General features: G+C 32.7%; 1 protein-coding gene across 1 annotated transcript; it reads right to left on the minus strand.

The window, feature by feature from the left end:
• Positions 1 to 204: 204 nt before the first annotated feature.
• Positions 205 to 19,820, minus strand: LOC133174632 (uncharacterized). The gene is made up of 6 exons (XM_061309732.1): positions 18,631 to 19,820; positions 18,244 to 18,336; positions 17,898 to 18,030; positions 13,868 to 14,026; positions 1,538 to 1,699; positions 205 to 417 (listed from the first exon to the last, which is right to left on the minus strand). The coding sequence occupies exons 1-6, from the start codon at positions 19,818 to 19,820 to the stop codon at positions 205 to 207; spliced, it is 1,950 nt and encodes a 649-aa protein (XP_061165716.1).
• Positions 19,821 to 20,913: the final 1,093 nt, after the last annotated feature.

Below are 20,913 nucleotides of genomic sequence, written 5' to 3' on the forward strand. Positions count from 1 at the left end.
AAAATTTGTTCAAAAAATTGTTCAATGTATTAATTGAATTTCATTTTACTTAATGTATTTTCATGTACAAAGTAGGCCAGGTCTGTTAACTATTATTCAGAACTATCTAGTACATTTGCATGGGTAATTTAATTACATAAAATGGAGATCAATTATTTTATATAAAAGAACCTACACATTGCCATCATGATCATTGTCAAAATGTTAACTATGGGTATCTGTGGAGTCTATCTCATGATTCTCTGGTTCTGTTCTCTCAAGCTGGTCAACAAGATTACTTGGAAGTTCTCTTAGAATTTTCCTACTTGGAGGTAAGTGGTGACGTTCTCTGGGAGGTTTTCTGGGAGGTGCATTCTGGATCCACGGAAATACAGATGGGACGGCATCAGTTTTTAGACACTTCTTACTGAAGTGGATCTAAAGTTCGATTCATAAAAAAATGCCGCAAACAAACGACAGTGTTATTTCCTATCTGAAAAATAAATTGCAATTTTATAGCTAATTAAAAAAAAATCTTAACATGATGTCAGAAAATGTTCAGATGTTACCCACAGGTCACGTAATGAATATCGAGGAAATTGAAATACATTGATGTGCGTCCATAATCTGAAATTAAGTATTAGATATGCAGTACTAGTATCTAATCTGCACATTAACTGCCAAGGATGCATTGTTCCTGAAAATTATGAAGACATACAATTTTAATCGATCTCTTATTAAGGATGTTAAGTATGTGTCCGTACGTCAGTATAATTTTGCCTACCTTCAACCTGGGTCCTTCGTCGCGTCGTATAGCAACGAGCCATTTCTTCCGCATCTCTAGCTTCTTAGGAATATGATGAAAACTGAGATCATGTTGAATTCTAGCATTCCCATTATAAAAAGCACGCAACAATATTCGTCTCGTTTAGAAATTGTTAATTCACATGTTAGAGCGTTTTCTTTTGACTCCATGCTGATGCCGACACTATCTTAGCCTCGTTTTCAATAGCTTGACCTCAGGTCAATGAATATATGAATAATTTTTGAGAACAGTCTATAGCACAACTTTATTTCGTGGCCACAAATTTTATTTCGTTGTCACGAATATTTTTCGTGACCACGAATTAATAACAAGAGGCCCAAGGGCCTTAACGGTCACCTGAGTATAACACAACAATTAGTTTAGAGGATCCATTGAGTATAAAATGTACTGAAAAGTGCAGCTTTGTTGCCGAAATGCAAGAAAAATAGGGTGATCTGAATCAGCAAAATAATTAGTCTAGTATTCATTAACAGTTCATAAATTAGGTTCTAATCTGTTCCCCATTTATCACTATCACCATACAGTATATTGTAGCGTGAAACCTTATAATGTAATCATAAATAGCAGAGGCGGCTGAATTCCCCCAGTTAACTTTCTGAGGACCTGGCAGGTTCAAAATATACAAATATATGATAAAGCAATATATGTAGATAAATGTTGAGACTACCTGTCTTTAATCAATTATATGCAATAAATTAGAGTTATGCTGGCTCTTGAGCGATCGGTTCTTACAGCTCGGCTCTTATGGTTACCGGCTCTTACAGCTTGGCTCTTTGAATACCGGCTCCTACAGCTCTTTTCTTTAATACTGGCTCTTACAGCGCAGTTCCTACAGTTCGGCTCTTTACAGCTCTTGCTGACTCCCACAGTCACTTTCTTAACAACAAACAATATCTAAAGCCAGGAAAGACTTGTTCAGTCACGTCTAAAGCTTTAAATATTTATTTATTATCATTAACTAAAAGTTACCTCTGATCATTAATGGTCCGCCGCTTGTGTTGCCACTTCAGCATCAACTTAGCAATTAACACAACTCTGCCGCTTCACTTTTCTTTATACCCTATGTGACCAACTACGCCATCTAGCGGAAACATGACTAAAATACCGTTTGTACCGGAAAAACTTTTCCCGGATTGTTTCAATATTAACAAACTATCAGTGCTTCTGTACTATTTCTAATTCCTTATTGAAATCTTTTACATTGGCCTTTCTTGGTGTTTGATGAACATTTAATAAGACAAGTTATTTTGGTCTCATTTTTATTTATCTATTACTTACAAGTCTACCTGATCATTAAAACTATGAAAGTACTTTTTGTATTATACAATTAAAATTCTTGCATAATTCTCTTATTCTATTAACCTGTCAAGTACATTTTTTACAGTGATTAATTATCAAAAGTAAATGACAAAGGGGAATTACTTCTGTCAGTTGAATACAAATTAATAGAGACCTGGCTAGGACCAGAACACTTGACCAAATTCCAGATGTTCAAAAATTTGGTAAAATACCCTTCCTTATTTAAACTTTTACTCTTTTTGCCTCTGATATGCCCAGGTGCAGAGAATATTTTTAAAGAAATAATGCATTTTTACTACAGATTCACTACATTTTTCACTATTTTATCAATATAGCCCTCCCCCCAAGGAGAAACACCAGAGCCTTTGACCCTCGAACCAGAAGTTTGCTCATCATAAGTAATCACTGTTATCAATCTCACCACACCAGTCGTTAACTTTACAGTATGGTACTGCTCAAACTCTTATTCATTTAGCCTTTACAATGGAAAATAGTACCTCATGTTGCACGCATAAAAATATCTATAGTTTAGATACACTGATTTGTGGTATGTTGAAAATGGCAGCAAGATTAGGTCCTGTGTCTAATTTACTTTTTCTAGCATTATATTACTATAGAACAGGGAGATATGATAAAACACTATATATCACTTATCTCACTAAACATAGACTTTCACAGACTTTTATTTTGTATCCATATACTGATGGGCAAAGGTACAGCTGTAGGTATTATGTCTTTGTCTAGAAAAATGAGAGTAGCCTGGACGAATAATATGAATTTAATTTGTAATATACCCTGTATTGGAAAATTGTGTTTAGAACAAAATGTGAATCAACAAAAAGGAAGGCCATTATTACATTTATCACCCTTTGTTATGGTAGAAATGTTGTCAGTATTATCTCATTATAGACTAGGTAAAAGATCTCAGTGTTTACAGTCACTGACAGACCTACGGACACTGTTGCTGTATGATGATGGGAGCTATGTTAAGAGTCTTAAGAAGAATCGCTCAGACAGGAACCATACAACAAAATAAAAGAAGCTACAGATTTTAGAATAAGATGTGTTAAACAACAAATACAGAGAAATGAACAGATGTAATTAAATGTTTCATAATGTTTCTATGGTAATTTAAAGAGTTGTAGACCAGACTGCAGCACTTATTTGGCAAAATCTATGAAGCACAGATGAACCTTTTTAAAGAATTTTTTTTTTTTACCTTCTATATAACTTTTACTTTAAATCTTGCACTTTCTTTTGCGAAGTTGACCATTTTAAGGGAAAATTAATTAATTTTGAGAACTATTGTTCTGTTGAAGGACCTCAAAATATATATTGTTAAAAAAAAAGTAATTTTGTGCTTTTCGTCTTTGAGGTCAATATAATAAAACTCATGTAATATATTGTTAGCACATGAATATTGTATGTACTAGTATATTGACATCATTATGTGAAATATATGAAATATGGAGAATGTCTTGTTAATTTTATCTGCTAAATGATAACTGTGTTACACTCCTTTTCATTTTAAAATAGTTATACGCTACTACATTAAAGTAGACTGGTAATCATGATATATATGTATGTTTATATTCTGAGAATAAGTTTTAGGTATACGTCTTCGCAAAGCTAGAAAACTTCAAAAGTATTATGTACCGACATAACTAAATAATTTCACTTTTATTTCTTGTGAAAACCTTCCGTTAACTGGACTAGTTAGAATCCGTTTTTCAAAGCCATCTGGATGAAAGATTTCTTAGGCAATGGACTCAATGAAACATGAAACATTCAATAATACAGTCTTTTACCTACTTAATCCAACATTATATGATTTGTTATACATATATTTATAATATTAACTAACGAATATCTTTCTTTGATTGTTTATGTGAAATTACATGTAATGGCTGTATAACCACTGCAGACGAATTTATTACACAATCCGTTTATGCGGGTTGTTTTTTCTGCAACAGTTCACGGGTTGCAACAATTACTTCTCGTTAACTTTTGATAGTGTGGATCATGTTCTTAGCACACAGCGAGCAGAAAGGTCCGTCGTCCGTCCACCTGTCTATTTTTCTATAAACAATATTTTTTTAATGCTACTCCTCCTACGTTTTGTTCCGATTTCAATAACTCTTGTTATACACAAGTAGAATGCACAAAGATACAAAATTCAATATATCAGATTTCATATTGGTTAAAAATGTTGCCATGCTTACCAAACATAGCATTTTTGTAAAATTCTTTTAAAAGCCTACCCCAGCTTCATTTTGGTTTCATTTTATAAACCTTTTTACCAAAGACCATATTAAGATAATAAATACATTTGTCCGTTTTAATTTCGATTAACAGTGATGTCATGGCTTATACAATTGTAAATAGAAAAATTTTCAAAAACTATTTGAGTAGAATTTTGGTCTGATGGAAAAAAAATCCTTGACAAAAGTAGTTTTTACTGCGAAACGTGTCTCTGTTCATTTTCTTTTATATTTTTATGAATGGCTTTTCCATGGAAACTATAAATAGAAATTTTCTGTTTTTAGTCAAATTGCTATAAAATTAGGCTCATACAGAAACTTAATCAGGGATCATTAGTTGTCCTAGTTTCAAGTCCAAGTGCTTTATTATAAGTACAAACCAGAAGTTGTTAAATTCGTTATTGAATTTGGGGGTTGCCTTTCTCAAAAATAAAGCCTTTATTCTAAATAATTTGTTTTCCTTTCAGGCAGGGATACATGTAACCAGTGGCAATAGTAGTGTGGAAATTATGGAGACCTGATACATGTTACCTAATCGAGGCCTTTTATGGAATACGTGAACGAAGATATACCCAATTTCATTTAAAACTTTCTTCACTAATTGTTTATTTTAATGATAGATTTAAAACAACTGTATTACAACAGTTAAAGTTATCATGTTTCATGTGTCCAGCTTATTTTGGCATTTAATACAGGAATTTCATAGGGAAGGAAACTGAAAATCATGCTGAACTCTCAACAAGATTTATAAATAAAATACTATTAATAATATATCACAAGTGAAAACTGTTAGTTTTCTGTTTTGTCATTTTTAGTGGAGTGAATCTGAAACCCTTTAAACATATACACAGAGAGAGAGAGAGGAGGGGGATGATGCTTGTGTTTGTGGTTATAACAATATTATATATATAGTGATTTTTTTCATAACACTCAGATGTAAATATTCATGAGTGGGAAGTGGGAATGAATTAATTATTTATTGTCAAACATTGTTTGAGTTTTGATAAGAAACTGGTGGCCTAGTCCTATATTGATGTATCAACAATTCTTCAATACATGACAAAATGTCAAGAACATCGAATTGACATGATATTGGCAATAGATAATACAAGTAAAAAGCTATATTCGGTAAATTCGAGAATTCTTCTAAGAATTGGACTGATCCATGTGTATAACATTTCTATACAGTGAGACTGCTGATGCAGTATTAAGTATGATTATTGTGCAGTGTCGATTACTTTTTCAATGAATGATAATGTATAATAATATAAAAGATATGTTCCGAAAGCAATGAAGAAGATGCAACATTTCAGTGAATAATTCAGTGATTTTTTTTTTCGTTTTAGGACACAGCTGAATAGTTCTCAAAAATTATGTTCATGATATTTTGTTCTATTTAATATAAAGCAAAGTATCTCTTTGGGGGAAACAATAGTCTACAATCAATAAAAAAAGATGAAGAAACAAGGAACAAAGACAAAAGAAAATCTATAGAAAAGAAATAAAAACCAGAGGCAAAGACAAAAGAAAATACAATAACTGTTGTTTTGATTTTTAAGTAGGTAAATCGTTCTTATTGTTGTTTGTTGTTATGAACAAATATTCAAAGCAGGAAACAAATTTTATTAATTTAGTGCTTGACTTAAGCGGGTTCTTTTGTCAAGATGGCATTTCGGATCTGATCTAAGTAAACAAGGTACGGTTCCTTTTGCAAAGGTTTTTAAACGGAGGTTATTTTAGCAAATACTGACCTCTACTGAGAAGACCTCTACTGAGGTTGTAATTTATCAAGGCAAATAATCGTAATCTGATATGCACTTCCTTGTACATCATAAAAAAATTTACAATGTAGTATATAATACAAAAACCTAAAGAAGGAATCATTCAGACAATTAAAGCACCATTATTGATACAAATAAGAAAGTGACTTTTTTTTCATCAGTTGTTCAAAACTTATTGAAACATTATCTTTTCATGTTAGTATTATATACTTAATCAAACATTTAAAAAAATATATAAAAACTGTACTCTGACTCTATGCTTCAAAAAATGTTTAATTTACTTTAATCTCTATCTTTAATAATCATAATATTTGAACTTTTTTTCTAGTATTTTCTAGATAAGAAGCTTAAAATTATGAACCGAAACAGCCATCTGAAAAGTCACAAAGAGACACTCAAACTAGGACCCTAAAATATCAAACTTAATTCACATAAAAGAATAATTATCTTTATCTTTTCGATGTCAGAAGTAAAAATTCGCTCTGCATGGTAAAAATATTCACAGGTTTGGAACAATCCATATCATCCCTCGAACAAGTAAGACACAGGCTTACACTTATTTCATTTTGTTTCATTTTGAAAGAGAAATAATAAAATAAACTAAAATCAATGTTCTGTAGGGTGTCAAATTTCAGTAGAGCAGATGGATATCTCCAGAATTCTTCAATTTTTTTGTACGATTTTTTACGTATGAAAAATATCTTTTACTGTATGCTTAGTTCTTACCAATGTGTACAATACCTCCGATACACTTTTTTTTTAAACTTTTTAACAATTCTTGTCAGTCAGTTTAGTGAATTGGTAAATTGTGCTGTTGCTGCACATGTTCTTTATCAAAGTCACTCTTTCAGTAATATACCATAACTGACACGCAAGAGCATAAACAGCGTACGAACAAACCAAGGCAGGTTACTTGAAATAACGTTGAAGTAACAAAGGTATTAACATAAATAATCTGCAAATACCATGGTCAATACAAAGATATAACACAGTAACTTGATATGTTCGGATAAAGAAGACTTTTGCAAGTTTATAGTTTATTATAAGACCACATGAAAGGCAGAATCAACGGTAGATAAAAAGTTCAATGGCTGAAGGTCTCGGAACCAAGACGGAGAAAGCTCAAATAATCAGTCTATAGAGCTAAGATATTAAAAAGCTCTCATAATTCATCTTGGAGCTTCGATCTTAAAAAAGCTCACACAGTCAATCTTAGAGCTAAGAAGCTGTGAAAAAGCTCACATAGTTCGTATAGGAGCTAAGATCTTAAAAAGCTATTGATACTCAGTGCACACATCTTTCGTACAAGACGATGCATCATAGGGATCATGTATTTGGTAATAGCAATTTGTGAGTTAGAGTGTCACTTCAATAATATTGATACAGTCCCCTCCCCCATTCAAGCTCCGTCTTTCATCTCCTTATAGGATACAGCAATGTCATCTGTTTATATTAACATTGTGTATTTTGCTCATTCTTCAGTAAATTAGATGCTCGAAGTTTTGCACAAAGTCTGATTGGAAAATATCAACGTTCAAAAATAAGACAATCGTTAAAACCAATTGTCCATCAAATGAAGACACTCTTTCGTTGTATCCAACCTCTCCGAGTTTGTAACACGCTCATAATTAAGAGGTTATTACCCGTCGCTCTACACGCTGAGAGTATCTATTGTAATTCATATCACAATATTTGAACATTAAATAATACACTTTACAAGTTTAATACATCAATTATAATAATATGTTGTACGCTTAATGTGTTACAAAGACCTTGTTTGCAATTACAAGCTTCTAAACGGTCGAATGTTAACTAATATAAAAATCAGTAGGCCCTGGCAACGGGTTTCAAAAGTTTTTGGGGGGATTCCGAGGCAAAAAAAACGTAACTGACCCCAAAAAAACTGGGGGGAAAACTCATTAATCGCCCATTTCTGGAATTTGTCAGTGCTTGACCTTACATTAATACAAAATTACAAAATATACTTTTGCAAAAAGATGGGATCCTGCTCCCCCCCCCCCCCCGCGTTTTACTGGTCTGCTTACCCGATTTTAATGAAAAATCATTATGACTTTACCTGATCTAGACAAATGTCCTTGTTTGTTCTGCTATCAGTTTGTATTGAATTATTGAACCTTTTAGCATTCTTAATGTTTACATCTAAGCATTACAATGGGTTCCGAAAAGGGATTTCATATTGTTATAATGTACTGCATCAAATCGGAGCATTTAGATGCATGCCACGCAAGCCACTCCCTTCTTGAATGAAAAATCGGGTTTATTGTATATGTCATATTTATATTTTATATTTATATATTTTATATTTCATGTATATATTTTAATTTTTTTTAAATAAAAAGTTAACAATTTTCTTTCAAATACTGTGCTATATATACAATTTAATTTTCAATATCAATATTTAAGACTGAGAATCAAATGCAAAAGAAAACAAGAAAGGAAGTGAAATCATATTTTCGGCATTTTAATTTATTACTCCTGTCACTATCCGTACACTGTATTCTGGTGTTTATTTTAGGAACATTTTCAATTGTTAATCAAATAAAGAACAGTCAAAACTACAAACTAGTAAACTAATTGTTCAGAGAACAATTAGAGGCCTTTCCACCTTTTTAAGTGTTTCCGTGTCATCTGAGCTGAAAAAAAAGAAGAAAAATGCAAAAAATGAAAAAAAAAAAAAAAAAAAAAAAATTGCTCCTCCAGCTGGGCTCGAACTCAAAACCCTTAGATTGAAAGGCAGGTGCGCTAACCATTCGGCCACGCATTCCGATAACAAACATAAGTTAATTGTTTAAGACTATAGAAGAAATGCAAGCGTATTTTTAGAATCGGTAGGGGAAGAAAGAAGTTCCGTAAAAGGAAATAGTTCCTGAACTTGCAAGCAGTATATAAAATAACAAGGGACGGGCTGCGTGAGAAAATGTAAACACTGTTCCCTAATGAAAATGTATTAATGGACTGTAGCCCGATTCATCGATACTGTGCGCATGCTGAATTTTTTGTAAATAGCTTCCTTGTAAGCTTAAAAGATCGGGTTCGGATTTTAACATTTCTGACTGAATATCCTGAAATAAATATGAAACATTTAAATAAGCATTTCTTTGGGTTTAATTAAATATGTGTAGCCCAAATTAAATTCCCATCATGCATTTTTAGAAGGGAAACACGACAATGAAAGCGAGAATTGTTTTTTTTATATACCGAAAATCGCTATTTCTGGAAACTGATTAATTCTAAATAAAAATCAAATAAATTCCAAATGTAAAAGAAAGAGAGAAGGCTTGATATTAAAATGTCGTATCATATCAGGAGAATTGAATGCTACTAACGACATCTGAGGAAATAGCCGATAAAAGGTTTAGATCATTTCTTCGTTCACCTGCACTTAAATTTCAAACACAACAGAACTTGTAGTTTTTGCCGTGAAACTTCAGGACTTCTATAAACTTATAAGACTCACCGTTAAACTCTCCAGAAAGTTTCTCTGAGGTCTATACTACATTTTAAACCGAATTTGGTGTCGATCCGAGGTCTGGTTTGAATTCTAGAGTAATATTCTACGTTGTTGTTGATGTGATTTTTTTTTTTTTTTTTTTTTTAAGAAGGGGGGGGGGGTGAATTATTTATTTTATGCCTCTTTTAAACTAAGAATTGTAACTACTTCCACATCCTTAAGCCTTATTGTGACCTTTGGGTCAAGGTCAAAGGTCAAGGTCAAAAGTCAAGGTCATTAAAAAAAAAAAACAAGAAATCTTTACTTTCTAAGTTTTCACCTGATACTGGAGCTGAATGCATGTCCTTACTTTTCCATTTGACCCAAAGTCAAGGTCAAAGGTCAAGGTCAAAGTTCAAGGTCATTTGGTGAATTGCTATATTTTACACATATATAAGGAATTTCTTATGTTTTTAAATGACCTTGACCTTTGACCTTGACCTATATTTCAAGGTCAAAGGTCAAATATTGCGATGCAGTTGGTCCCATGTCTCTAGGATACACCGTTTTAAAAAAAGGTTCATTAAATGTAAGTAGCATAAACTTTCAGGGGCAGTAACTCATACAAGGGACCAAAGAATGCTTTCGCAATGATAGAATGAAGAAGGTACTAAATGAGTCGAAGACACTGATGAAGGTTTGGAATCTCTACGGTTTACGGTTTCGGAGGAGTAGCGATAACAAAGTTTTGTTGCAAAAGGGGTGACAACTTTTGAATGGGTCAAGCTCGGGGAACAAGAATGAAATCTTTGAAATAGTTTAAGAAGGACATATTATAGATGCAAAGATATCCAGTATATGTTGAAAGACAAAAGAGATATTAAAAAAGCTAATTTTCTCATATTTTGAATGACCTTGACCTTTGACCTCTATATAAATTTCAAGGTCAAAGGTTGAGATATCCAATGCCATTGGTCCCATGTCTTTACGATTAATCGTTTAGAAAAAAATTAATTATTCGTAACCATCAAAAACTTTCAGGGGCAATAACTAATTAAAGGGGTTTATGCAACCTTTCGCACTGAATAGATTGAAGAGTCTACTAAATTAGTCAAAGACATTAGTGAAGGTTTCGTATCTCTATGGTTTAGGGTTTTGAAGGAGTAGCGATAACAAGCTTTTATTGCGAAAGGGGTTGTAACTCCTTGAGGGGTCAAAGTTCATATATGCAGGGTCAACTGTAAAAATCTTTTACGAAGTGCATTCTTATGGACCATAAATCTTTTTGATAACTTTTAAAACAAAAAACCATTCGGCGGAAAAATAATAAAAATAATAATAATAATAATAATAATAAACAGAACAATTTCAATAGGTCTTTCCACAGAAAGGTGGAAAGACCTAATAAACACCTTAAGGTGTAAATTTCGGAGGATTTTCACAAATGAAGACAGATGTGAATTAAAATATTTCCCCACGTCTACAAACCTACACTAAGGAAACTAAGTATTTTGTTGACAAGAAATTTATTTTCAATAAATTTCTTCCGAAAATTTAAAATATAAGCCGTTCCAACCGTCTCCCATGGAAAATGATTAACGATTATCAATTGAATATGATTATTTTAAAAAGTAATATTGAATCATTTTACTACCATAGTGAATCATTCTACTACTATAGTGAATCATTATACTACCATAGTGAATCATTCTACTACCATAGTGAATCATTATACTACCATAGTGAATCATTATACTATCATAGTGAATCATTATACTATCATAGTGAATCATTATACTACCATAGTGAATCATTATACTACCATAGTGAATCATTATACTAATAAAGTGAATCATTATACTATCAGAGTGAATCGTTATATTACAATCTGACTGTTAAGGATTTTCTTGATTCACAGCTGGTTTTTCGTAATAGTTTTGCTTTATATTTTGAAAGTGGAACGGATAAATAAGAAGTTTAGATAATTACTTTTAAGTATACAGATACAAGCCAACTCGATGAAAACAATCCGCTATTAACACAAACCCTGTTTACTTGAAATAAAATGAATTATTACTGCTGCAGATTTTGCAGCAAAATTTAGAAAGAATTCATGCCCGTGGTGTATAGGCATAAAGGACCCTTTTGTTCAGTAATTGTGCGGGTTGTTTTTTTTTTTCAACTATAAATTTTATACTACATTTGCTTTTCTTGTACAGAATATCATTTTACACATACTACAGTTCAAAAAATAACAATTTAAAGAATCAACACTTTTAATAGACGATTTACTTTCCCCAATTTATAAACCTAACTGCTCGCATAGTTAACGATCTCCATGTATGACGTCCAGCTCTAGACGTTTTTGTTTGTCGTGATTTGTGTTGGTCCTCCTCTTCCATCAGATAATAAGTTCAGCCATCTTTGAATCTCTTTCATTAATAAAATCTAGTGCTCGATACATGTATTTGTATTGCCTAATCTTTCCTACATCTTTTTCAGTATAAGCAGTAGTCATACCCCAATCAACATAGCATTCTGACCGATTTTGGCAATAAAGACCTGGCAAAGAGTTCAAAACTGTCTTCTGAGTCCTTTAACAATTCCAATTGCAAATTGTCTAAAACTAATTAAACACCTTTCCTTCATAATTAGTATACTAAAGGAAACTCAGTATGTCTGGAGTTGCTACAGGTTTCACAGTATGAAAATTATCACGACAACAAGTAAGCCTTTTCAATTTAACTGCGGAGCTGATTCCACAAATGTGCAGAAAGCTTCTCATATGCATGCGTTTTATCAAAATTTTGATTTTAGGAGATGTGCGCCGGGTGTACCATTTACCTATACAACCCCTGACTTTCCAGATTCCTTCCTGACATATGTTTGAAATAGGCCTGCACGAAATTCATGTTATACAGAATGTAATTCAATGATATGTTTTCATTTTTAGATGAGTTGAAGGCGTATGATGATATCTAGTAAACTAGTAACTAAGTAAAATATAAAATAAAACATGAAAGTAAAATTAACAAAATGATTCTAATCTTTTCAGAATGTTGAAGTATATGCAAGTTATAATGCAAATGATAAAAAAAAATATGCCATTGTGTTGGATAATATTGACATAATGAAGAACATAAGTACTGTTCTATCCCAAATGCATTTTGATGTTCATCACCCCAATAATTCTCAAACTTATGCAGAATTACATATTTACATTTTCTGTAGAATGGTTATCGGCAAGATTAAAAGTGAAGGCTTTATCGAAGTAAGGAAACACATGTGCATTTATTCATTAATTTCGTAGCTACATTTAATGACCTTTACAGCTTTATCAAATAAGTGCCGCTTCCTGGTCCACAAGTCTTTATTTATGATAGAAACTTTACAGAAACTTATAAATTTAATTGTATATATTGCTCTGTAATTGTTGTTTAACACATCATTTTCTAACATCCGTAATAATATTTAACACTCGTAGCTTCTTGAATTCTGTGGAATACTTCCTGTCTAAGCGACTCTTGATAAGACTGTAAAGCCCCATGTAAGTCTCCGACAATATACTGACAGATTTCAAGCACTAGTATCTGCCAAGATAGGCCCTAATGATAAAGGGTACATATCTCCCATCTTATAGAATATCAGTGTCTGTAGGTGTGTCAGTGACTCTATACAGATCTATTACCTAGTATATAGTGAAAAGTCACAGACAACATTTCTGTCATAAGAAACGGTGAAAAATGCACGAGTAACTTTCCATTTTGCTCAATTACATTTTGTTCTAAATTTAATTCTTCAATACATGAAATAGTTCTGTATAAACAAACATTGTATGCCCAAATTAGATTCATCCTCCTATACAGCGATAAATTACTTACAGTTTCATTATACCTCTGCCTGACAACAGTTTTGTTATACATATTAAAGGTTTGTACTAGTTTATGTTTATTGAGATAAGTGATGGGTATTGTTTTAAAATATCTCCCTGTTCTATAGTAATTCATTGCTAGAAAAATTAAGGAAAACACGGGACCAAAACTTCCTGCTAGTTTCAGCATTTTAAAAATCATTCTATCTATGATGTACACATTTTTGTTTGAACCTCTGCTTGCCATTGTGAGAGGTATGCAAATGAGAGACTCTGCAGTACAATATAAAAATCAACATTTGGTATGGTGATTTTTGACAATCGTGATAGTTTATCAATTAAACTCAAATAGAGATAACAATCCAAATGTTGTTCAGAAAGAAAATATGTCTGCAATACTTCATAACTGCCACACAAATCTATATCTGCAGTAGCTATAAATTCTCCCTCAACAGAGGATAACACAAAAGACGTGTCACCTAGGGCTGCTTCTAGGATTGATCTGAGAGTCGGACTTAGCTGTAGACAGGACACACCCATTCTGTAATACTGATAAAGCTGTTGTAAAAGAGACACATGAAGATATAATGAGTAAGGGTACCTCCTCCATTTTTTTTAATTTCTTGGCCTCTGGGCATTTGTTTTAGGTCTTCGGACTCTATTTCTTTATACAAAAAATGTAAGAATTCTCTGAATATCTTCTTCTCTTCTTCTGGATACTTAGTAGATAAATTAAGTATATGGTTATAATGAGGAAGGGTGACTCTTTTAAAATTGTGATAAACTTACTGAATAATCGTAGTGAGCAAGGGTTCCTCCTCCTAAATTTTGCAATTTGTTGCCTAAGAGCCAGAGGTCAAGTAGACCACTAGGCCAAGTAGACCACTGGGCAAGGCTCTATTAATTTATATTCTATTAGTTATTCCCCTTTATTATTTACCTGTGATAATTAATCATTGTGAATAATGTAATTTGAAAGGTCAATTTTAATAAGAGATTTATACAAGGAAGTTTTTAAATAAATACATAATATAAAAAGTACTTTCATTATTCTTAATGGTCAGATAGACTTTTTAATTATAGATTAATTAAATTGAGAATAAAACTGCCTTATATTTTTTTTCATTAAATGTTCTTCATAGACCAAAAGAGGCCAAAGTAAGAGGGAATGAGATGGGTTTACCAATAGTGCTCAAGCACTTTTGATTTCTTTAGTTTACAAATTAAAAGTGATAAATTGGGGCAGATACAGATAAGTAAATAGATCTAGTTTAAGATTTATTACAGAGTACTATACTAATTTTTTTATTGATCCCTAATCATAATATTTGTTTTGCTTTTGAGCAATATAACTTCATCCATCAGTTTGTTGTACTTCATACTTCAAAGGATTGTACTCAGGAGACCGTTTAGGCCCTGTGGCCTCTTGTTTTTTACTATCAAAAATCAAAACCCTATTTAATGAGAGTGAATACCTCTTGACTTCATTCGTAAAATAGTTTTATACATTTATTGCAAGTTAGCTAGCATATGTACGTGTGATCACGCATTTCGTATGTAAACTTATTTTAAAAACATAGGTCATCAGAGATTACAGAGCTCACCTCAACGAATGTTGTCTTTAAGTAAGGCAAAGTCCCACACTAATCTAATAATCTAGAAGTGTGCATCCCTAGATGCATCATACATGCAAATTTGGTTCAGTTAGGTCTTGGATAGGACCTGCTCTAAACAAATTATTCTGGTCATACATTAAGAAAATGAAGGTCAGATCCAGCATCTGAAGCATCATCCATGCAAGATTGGTCCAGGTAGGTCTAATAGTTGCTTGGGAATGGACCTGTTTCAAAAACTTTAACTTGGTCACTTTTCTGGAAGAGGTAGGTCAGATCCAGCATCCAGAGCAAGTCAGGTAGTGTACATCCTTAGATGTATCATCCATTCAAGATTGATCAATATAAGCTGTATAGTTATTTTGAAATGAGACTTGCTCCAAGAACTTTAACCTGCTCCAATAATCTTAACCTACTCCAAAAACTTTAACTTGGCAATTCTTAAGCTGACATTGCAGCATCTGAAACCTTGACTGGTACAATGAAACATACTAGAAGCATCTTCAATGCATCTCTGATTAATGTAGGGCATAGAAGTACTTGAAAAGAAATCTGCTCCAAAAACTTTAACTTGGGACGCTGACACCATCGCCAAGTTGAGGTGAGCTAAAAATGATGATTCGTTTTAAAATAAGTCACACACTTTATACCACTTTTATATGGTGTGCTAAAAGGTACATTCACTCCCTTACGTCATTGCATTAAAAGAAACACAACGATTACCCTTACTAATCTCTCTCTCTCAACGAAATGAGTTCTTAGACTGTCACACTTCAAAGGAAAGCAGAGTGTTAATTGTTTTTATAGCAGTTTATCTTTATTAAATATTGAATAAACTGTTATTTTTCTAATTGATAGTAAGAACTCTGTAAGATTACATTGGTTCATAGAGAATAGCCAGAACCCTCACACCCAGTTTCAGAGATGCAGATTAAACTGTGAACGAGGACCATTTAATTTTGGTGTATGTGACCTAGTGTTGAATTAACGTAGTTCTCCACAGAATAGCATGCATGTATTAAGATCATTGCGTGCTTAAGGAGTTTAGATAAAAATATTATCATCCAATAACTGCCATTACAGTGCATTCCTTTCCATTAACTTCTCAATTGATAAAATTGTGAGTCATCAATAAAGTATTTGCATTTCACAGTATCAAAATATTTAATTATTTAAGTAAATATATGTGAATTATTGATAATCTTTTTTAAAAATCACATTTTAAGAAAATTCAGTTGATGGCTGCAAATCTAAAGTTATTTGTAATAATTACATAGAGAGAAAAATCGTTGAATAATCGTATTCTAACATGGATTACATGGAACTACCTATTCACCATGGAAGTAACTATGAACAAATGTTAAAAATCAAACAACCTTGTCACAGGCAATTGGGGTATGGCGACTCCACCCCCGATTTAATAAGAAAAAAAATGGAAAAGGAGGGTGGGGGGTCCATACCCCAGGTGCCTGTGAACCTTGTAACAATTTATGAACCTACATTGTTCCGCTGTGTGATCAAAAACCTATAAAAGTTTTAGCAGACGTATCAAAGATGTCACGGAAAGATAAATTTTAGTTCAGAGAGTTTTATCACCTTCTAATTATGTGTTGAAAGCAATGGCGGTCATTATTTATGTAACAGTCAAATTTGATTAAAACATGGAATAAACTGTCACTGTTTTAGAAAACACACTAATTGACCAATACCTGTGACCCAATTTGAAAGAATTTGCGGAAGTTTGATGCAGCCACTGTGTGCCACATATTCAGTTTATCAGAATCTATCAAGATTTATTCATACAAGAGCATGCAGGTAGTGTTTTGTGATTAGAACAGACGCATTTATTCACATCAGCATGTTATTAAAGTACAATAATTATGGGTAATCATTTTTTTAGGAAAAAGAGTTGCTTGAAGAATTGGACCAGAAGATTAACATGTCTAAAGAAATTAAATAAGTATAAATTCAATCCTGAGATTTAATTAATAAATAATGTGATCTTCACATGACTTGTTCAATTGCAAACAATCAACATTTTAAAGGAATATTTATTATTTTCTTAACTTCTAGACCATAATATCAAATATTTCAAATATGAAAGATCAGGCCGCTAAGTGACCTCTAAAATTTAAGCGCCATCTAGCTCCTAATCAAAACAATTTAGTCGCCAATGCAAATTTTAAGTCACCAGCAAATTTTTCTAAGGCGCCAATTCGAAAACCGACATTAGTCAACATACCCTTACATAATTTAAGACTTCTTTTCTCCTCTTTAGAAAAAAAAATATGGAAAAATATTTATAGTTCCGGAATTGACGATCCCCAAATCAATTTGAAATGGTCGCCAATTTGCCGACTTATAGAAAAAAAAATTAGGCGCGAATCAAAATGTTTAAGCGCCATGGCGACTAAATCAGTCGCCAATTAGAGCCCTGCTGATACAATCTCTTTTATATGTATATATTTATTTGTCTGTTTTTGAGCAGATTTTAAGGCGATTCAACAAGATTGCGTGCGTAGATTTAGCCACAGGAGTCATGTTGAACACTGCACTAGATAGTACTTGATAGCAAAAATCAAGCTAAAAAAAATCAGACTCCAAAGTTTGACTCCAACTACACTCCATAACTCTAATCCATGAATTACACGGTGTCCTGAATTAATATACTTTGCTTACATGTTTAAATTTCTGTGTTCATGTAAATGTTGTTTAACACTTCGTATTCTAATATTTGTAGCTTCCTGTATTCCGTGAAATGGCTCCTGTCTAAGCGATTCTTCATAAGACTGTAAAGCCCCGTAAAAGTCTCCCACCATATGCTGACAGATTCCTAGTATCTGCCAGGATATGTCTCTGAATTTTAAGGGAACATATGTCCCATCATCATAGAGCAGCAGTTTCTGTAGGTCTTTCAGTGACTGTAAACACTGATATTTATTACCTAGTCTATAGTGAGATACATGTAATACTGACAACATCTCTACTGTAACTAAAGGTGATAAATATAAATATGACTCTCCGTTGTGTTGGCTTGCTTTTTGTTCTAAACATAATTCTGTAATACATGGGATATTTTCAAATAAAAGCACATTACTTATCCAGGCTATCTTCATCCTTCTTGTTATTGATAAATGACGTAAAGTTTCATTGTATCTATGCCTGTCAGTGGTATCTCTATACATATTGACGGACTGTGACATTCTTTGTTTAGTGAGAACAGTGATATGGAATGTCTTATCATATTTCCCTGTTCTGTAGTAATACAATGCAAGATAAAGTAAACAAGACACAGGCCCTAACCTTGATGCAAGTTTCAATATGTTACAAACCATTCTATCTAAAATGTAAACACGTTTATGTATGAAACATGAAGTATTGTTTGCAATTGTGAAAGCTGATCTAACGAGAATGTCAGCGGCCCAATAATGTAATGTCAATGATTGGATTGGCGAGAGTGATAACTGTGATAACGTATCAACTGATTTCAAGAAGAGATAGGAATGCGATATATGTTCAATATGAAATGTTATTATAGATAGTTCAAACTTGCAACACATATCTGTCGTTGAAATATCTATCATTTCTCCCACATCAGAAGATAATACAACGAACGGGCTACTGAGAGCTAGTTCTAGAATTGGCCTGAGCGTCGGACTAAGCAGAAGACAGGACACACCCATCCTGTAATACTGATAAAGCTGTTGTAAAAGAGATTCGCGTGCATCACCGACTACTTTGTTTTTGAACATATTGTTCTGTGGAACAAAAAAATTAGGAAACACTCCACGATAAACACAGTGAATAAGATATTTAAAACACTTCCAGAAGCAATTCAATAAATTGTTCGGGCACCATCTTAAATGTCCAAGTTGTATCATCCAGAACATCGTGGTCTTCATGTAATATGAACACAGTAATGGTTCCTCCCTGTGATTGATAACTTCCTTTGAAAATATTTTCAGAAGTCCATAACATAAAAATTGTGTATGATTCATGTTATACACTAGTTGTTGTTCGGCTTGAGAAAACGATAATCTCCATTCTAATTCGTTAGAAGTCGATACAATTTTACTTCCAATCGGCACGCAGTGACATCCATTTCTTAGAATTTTTTCCATCACAGGTGCAGACGGCCAAATATATCTCAGACATCTGTCAATCCAAACATTGAATGTCTTTGGCCAAAATAAAGTGGAAAAACATATAGCATGATCGAATTTTATAGGTCCATAGAAACCGCTCGTGCAAGGACCATGAATGGTGAAATTCTGTGTTTGGTTACGTTTGACCTTCGAAAAGATCTGAAAATGTCTTTCTGTCCACAAAGAACTAGATATATAATATCTGCCATTAAAGGAAGCAAGACACGAAATCACGAAATCGTTTCGTGTGGATGTCAGAAGCTCTAGTCTGACAAATCCTGGTGGTGTGTCTGAATCTTCAATTAATATGATATTATGTTTTGATGAACTGTAAACTTCAGCTTGAGAGATGTCAGTTATTAATTTATATTTACACCACCAGAGCATTGTATCCATGTCAGATGAACTAAATCTAAATCCCTCTCTATAACTACCACTATTTATTAAAACACATCCTCTTTTATTATAAAAAGATTTCATTATCATCTCCTCCATGTCCTTGATGTCCCTCCTGATGGCCACTTCTGTCGGTGTCCCTATCTGACGACACAGACCACCATACAGGACCTCTGCTATACGGAGAATATCATCCATTCTGTATATAAAGATTGGTTTATAGATTACATTCAACCCTCATAAAGACAAATAATGTATAAGTAAAGTGTTTGAGGTAACGTGTTTGGATATGCAACATTTTAGCAAGTTTATTTGAGAGCAGATTTATTCAAACAAAAAAGTGCTATATAGTTTTGATTAGGGTTAATTTGTACAATTAAGTCCCACCTCTGGAGTTTTTAGATGTCAGTGTTTATACCCTCTTCACATATTGTATTGTTAAAAAATTATTTTGAAATTTATCAATGATTGTTATCTTTACCCTTTTCATTTTAAGCATTTCTGTACGCACAGGATAAATAACCTTAGGTTGTTTCTAAGTACTATTTTACCTAATTGATGTCTCTCTGCAAATGGCGGCCTCTACGTTATGAGTTGAAAGGAAATACCTGGCACATCTTCTTCTGTTATCTGTTTAGGTTTATTCACATATGTGAGATCCAAGTAATTTGTACACTATTGTTCATTACTAATATTAGATATTTTATAGATAAAAGAAAAGAGAAAGAACAAAAAATATCTACACTCTCGATCACTTCTCGATCATGTATTTACAATACATGTAAAATCTTCAAGTGTACAAAATTGGCGCTGATCCAGAAACTTAGATTATTTTTAGATTTTTCTGCAAAGAATAGTAACAGTCTTTTGTTTGAGAATTAAGCTTTTCCCATGCTTGTGAGGGCAAATAACAAAAATGTTTTATAGTATAATACGATTTTGACGATGGCTTAATTACATTGTAAATTTGAAATTTACTGGGGGGGGGGGGGTTAATGCAAAATATACAACGTGAAAGTACCTGTTTGATACAGAGGACTGAGATTGGGTAATAAAAAAGGATGGTTTATTTCTCCTAATTACATAATCCAACCTCTAGTGTTTAGGGGTTCGTGTTTTATACCCTCTCCTCCTTTTTTAATTGTCTATTGGATTTATAAGATCATTCTTCATTGTCTTCACCTTTTCCATTATCTGGGTGAATTCAAAAATAATGACCACCAAACTGAATTTTTTTGGTAAAATTCAACTACTTATAACATATTTTTCACTTGTATCATCATATTGCAAA

The sequence above is a fragment of the Saccostrea echinata genome, unplaced genomic scaffold (assembly GCF_033153115.1).
Source record: "Saccostrea echinata isolate AGI-Se365-2 ecotype Australia unplaced genomic scaffold, CSIRO_AGI_Sech_v1 ptg000058l, whole genome shotgun sequence".
NCBI lineage: Eukaryota > Metazoa > Mollusca > Bivalvia > Ostreida > Ostreidae > Saccostrea > Saccostrea echinata.

Excerpts from the sequence above, each read along its gene's own strand:
- LOC133174632 (XM_061309732.1), bottom strand. The coding sequence starts at position 19,820 with ATGGATGATATTCTCCGTATAGCAGAGGTCCTGTATGGTGGTCTGTGT. Across the intron at positions 14,027-17,897 it reads TAGGAATCTGTCAGCATATG|CTTTATCAGTATTACAGAAT; the intron begins GTGGGAGACTTT and ends CTTTTACAACAG. Across the intron at positions 1,700-13,867 it reads ATTTGTGTGGCAGTTATGAA|ATATTGTTTGTTGTTAAGAA; the intron begins GTATTGCAGACA and ends TCCTGGCTTTAG.